This window comes from Aplysia californica, unplaced genomic scaffold, assembly GCF_000002075.1.
Source record: "Aplysia californica isolate F4 #8 unplaced genomic scaffold, AplCal3.0 scaffold00419, whole genome shotgun sequence".
NCBI lineage: Eukaryota > Metazoa > Mollusca > Gastropoda > Aplysiida > Aplysiidae > Aplysia > Aplysia californica.
The window spans coordinates 279,132-281,563 of NW_004797689.1; the positions used below are offsets into that span (position 1 = coordinate 279,132).

Consider the following 2,432-nt stretch of genomic DNA (forward strand, 5'->3'; position numbering starts at 1 on the left):
CTTCTTCTCACAGTCCTTTCAACCTGATTAAGACTTGCTCGGACCAGATGACCGTGATTTGCAGCAATCGTTCCCACCAAGGCGTTTTACTACAGCTCAGTTCAACCCTCAATTCCAGGATAGGAGAACTGTTGTGCGAGGAAGTGCGCTCCTCATTCAGTCTTAATCTGTTTTCCTATCGTCTCGTTTGCTCTGTCTGTATTGCCTGATCCTGGAATGTCGGTAGACTTCTGCCATTTATTCGTCTGCGAGCTGTCGCGATTTTTTGTGGAAAGTAAATTTCTGACCCCTTTATTGGAACGGGACGCGACAGTCAGTCCAATGTTGCTGGTACCCCCCCCAAAAAAAAAAAAGTCAACTTGAAGTGTTTTGATGTCTTCGTACTTCTTTGAACTCGTTCCCTTTTTTCCCCCAGATTGGATTGTGTATTTGGTGAAGCTTCTAGAATTAATATGTCTTTATCAGTCTTGCTCGCGCAGAGGTACAACAGTCAACATTTTTTAATTTTTAAAGGAAAAGAATATTAACAAGAATACATGAAACAATAGACTTGCTTTCACTATCAGACCACAAATGTCTACCAGTATTTTGAAGACATTTGGCCGTTGCTGTGCTGACTTAGATTTCAACAAGATAAGATGGCCATAAATTGCTTCCATGCTAGTTGCGAAATACTATTTTTTTTAGGGTAGGGGGGGGTGGGGGTGGATCTGTTTTTTTTTACTAAATGGGTTTTTTGTGTCTTTGTGCTTCTCTTTTCTCAAATAAACAAAGAGTAACCTCGGAACATACACGCACCCCCCAATCCCAATTGAAAAAAATCCCCTTCAACAACCCCCCCCCTAAAAAAAAGAAAGAAAAGAAAATTAATCGAGACCAATATAAGTGTCTCTTTGGGACCTGTAGTTGTGTGTGTGTGTGTGTGTGGGCGCGCGTGTGAACGTGCGTGTGCGTGCGCGTGCGTTCGTGTGTGTGCGTTCGTGTACGTATGTGTTTCGTGTCTGGCGTCTCACCTTGGTCTCCTTGGTGACGGGGTTGAGGAAGGGCACGTAGCGGACGTAGACGATGAGCGGCGTGGAGAGCGCCACCGTGAGCAGAAGGATGGCCGCCACCGTGGCGATGGCCTGCCGGTTGTTCATGCGCTTCTTGAAGGGGTACACGATCAGCATGTACCGGTCCACGGCGATCATCAGGATGGCCAGCGAGGAGGAGAATAAAGGCACTCCGAAGGTGGGCATGGCGACGTAGCACAGCACGCGACCGAAGATCCAGTCGTTTCTGTTGAGGTGAAGTTTTAGTTTTAGTAAGTGTTTAGCTAGCGGCACTTGCAACACAGTAAGGTCATATAAGTGCCGAAGATTATATGTGTTACAAGAGAGTAACAAACACAGAAAAAGAAGGAGGGGAGAAAAGGGCGATATATGTTTTATAGGAAAGAAGAAGCAAACCACACCAGAGCACCCGCCAACCACCCACTCTGTTGAGGTGAAGTTGTGGGGATGGGTAGGGGGGGGTGGATGAGGATTGTTGGTGAGAGTATTGCTAGATTGAATGGTTTGAGTTATTGCTAAGAGAGATACAAATAAAGCTGGTATTGTAGACGATGAAATTTTCTAGCTGTTCTGAAGGGGAAGCGGTGGATGTAGTTTTTGTGTGTGGATGGATGGATGAGAAGGATTGTAGGTGGTAAAGGGCATGGTTAAATTAAATGGGTCGAGTGATTGCAAAACGAGATACAAGAGCTAGTAATGTAGGCAATGCGAGAGTTTAGGGACGTCTGTGGATGAGTAGGGGTTTGGTAGGGGATGAATCTTGGATGAGTTTTACCTGACAAGTTGCAAAGTCATTTTTATGTTCATTCATGTAATGATCTCGGAATAAGTGCTTTTACTAAAAAGGTAGGAACGGTAGAAGTCAAGAAAAAAGGGCTTTGTTTAATTAGATTGTTTGAGTTCAAACCAAGATGCGAATTAACTAATATTGTAGACAATACGAGTCCATCTCTGATAAGAGTGGAGGTCAGTGATCAACGAGATTCGATTCTTATCTCTAGGGTTGAGAAGGGTAAAATATGATGGTTGTGGTGCAATAGAAACAACACCAACAATTTTGACAATAGTGATGATAGTACTGTTACGAAGAGTAATAACAGCATATAAGTGGTATAATATAGTAATGATACAAATTTATTCTAAAAATTGTGTCGCTTGTAGGGTGCTAAGTTAAGGCGCGAAAAAGTCTTAAGGCTCGACTCTGGAGGAGCTATTGATTTGATCTTATTTTTTTTTTATCTTAGACTATCACAGCGGAGGGCTTACCCCAGAAGAAAATTCAGGTATCGATATATCTTAAAATTTCATCTCGATAGCTCCTCCCGGGTGCTCCTGAAGTCTTTGTATTATGGCCCTTGTATGTGTGTGTGTGTGTGTGTG

The 2,432-nt window shown here is 43.3% G+C and overlaps 2 protein-coding genes across 3 annotated transcripts in view; one reads left to right on the forward strand and one right to left on the reverse strand.

Annotated features, from left to right (window-relative positions):
• The window catches only part of LOC101860757 (cleavage and polyadenylation specificity factor subunit 2), a gene marked incomplete at its 3' end in the record, with an annotated part of 149,649 nt that overhangs the window by 45,087 nt on the left and 102,130 nt on the right, over nt 1–2,432 (forward strand).
• The window catches only part of LOC101858291 (prolactin-releasing peptide receptor), a 29,220-nt gene that overhangs the window by 6,035 nt on the left and 20,753 nt on the right, over nt 1–2,432 (reverse strand). For both annotated transcript variants that reach the window (XM_035971334.1, XM_005104407.3), the window contains exon 3: nt 1,014–1,278. In XM_035971334.1, coding sequence (XP_035827227.1) covers nt 1,014–1,278 — 265 coding nt within the window. The remainder of the gene's footprint in view (nt 1–1,013; nt 1,279–2,432) is intronic.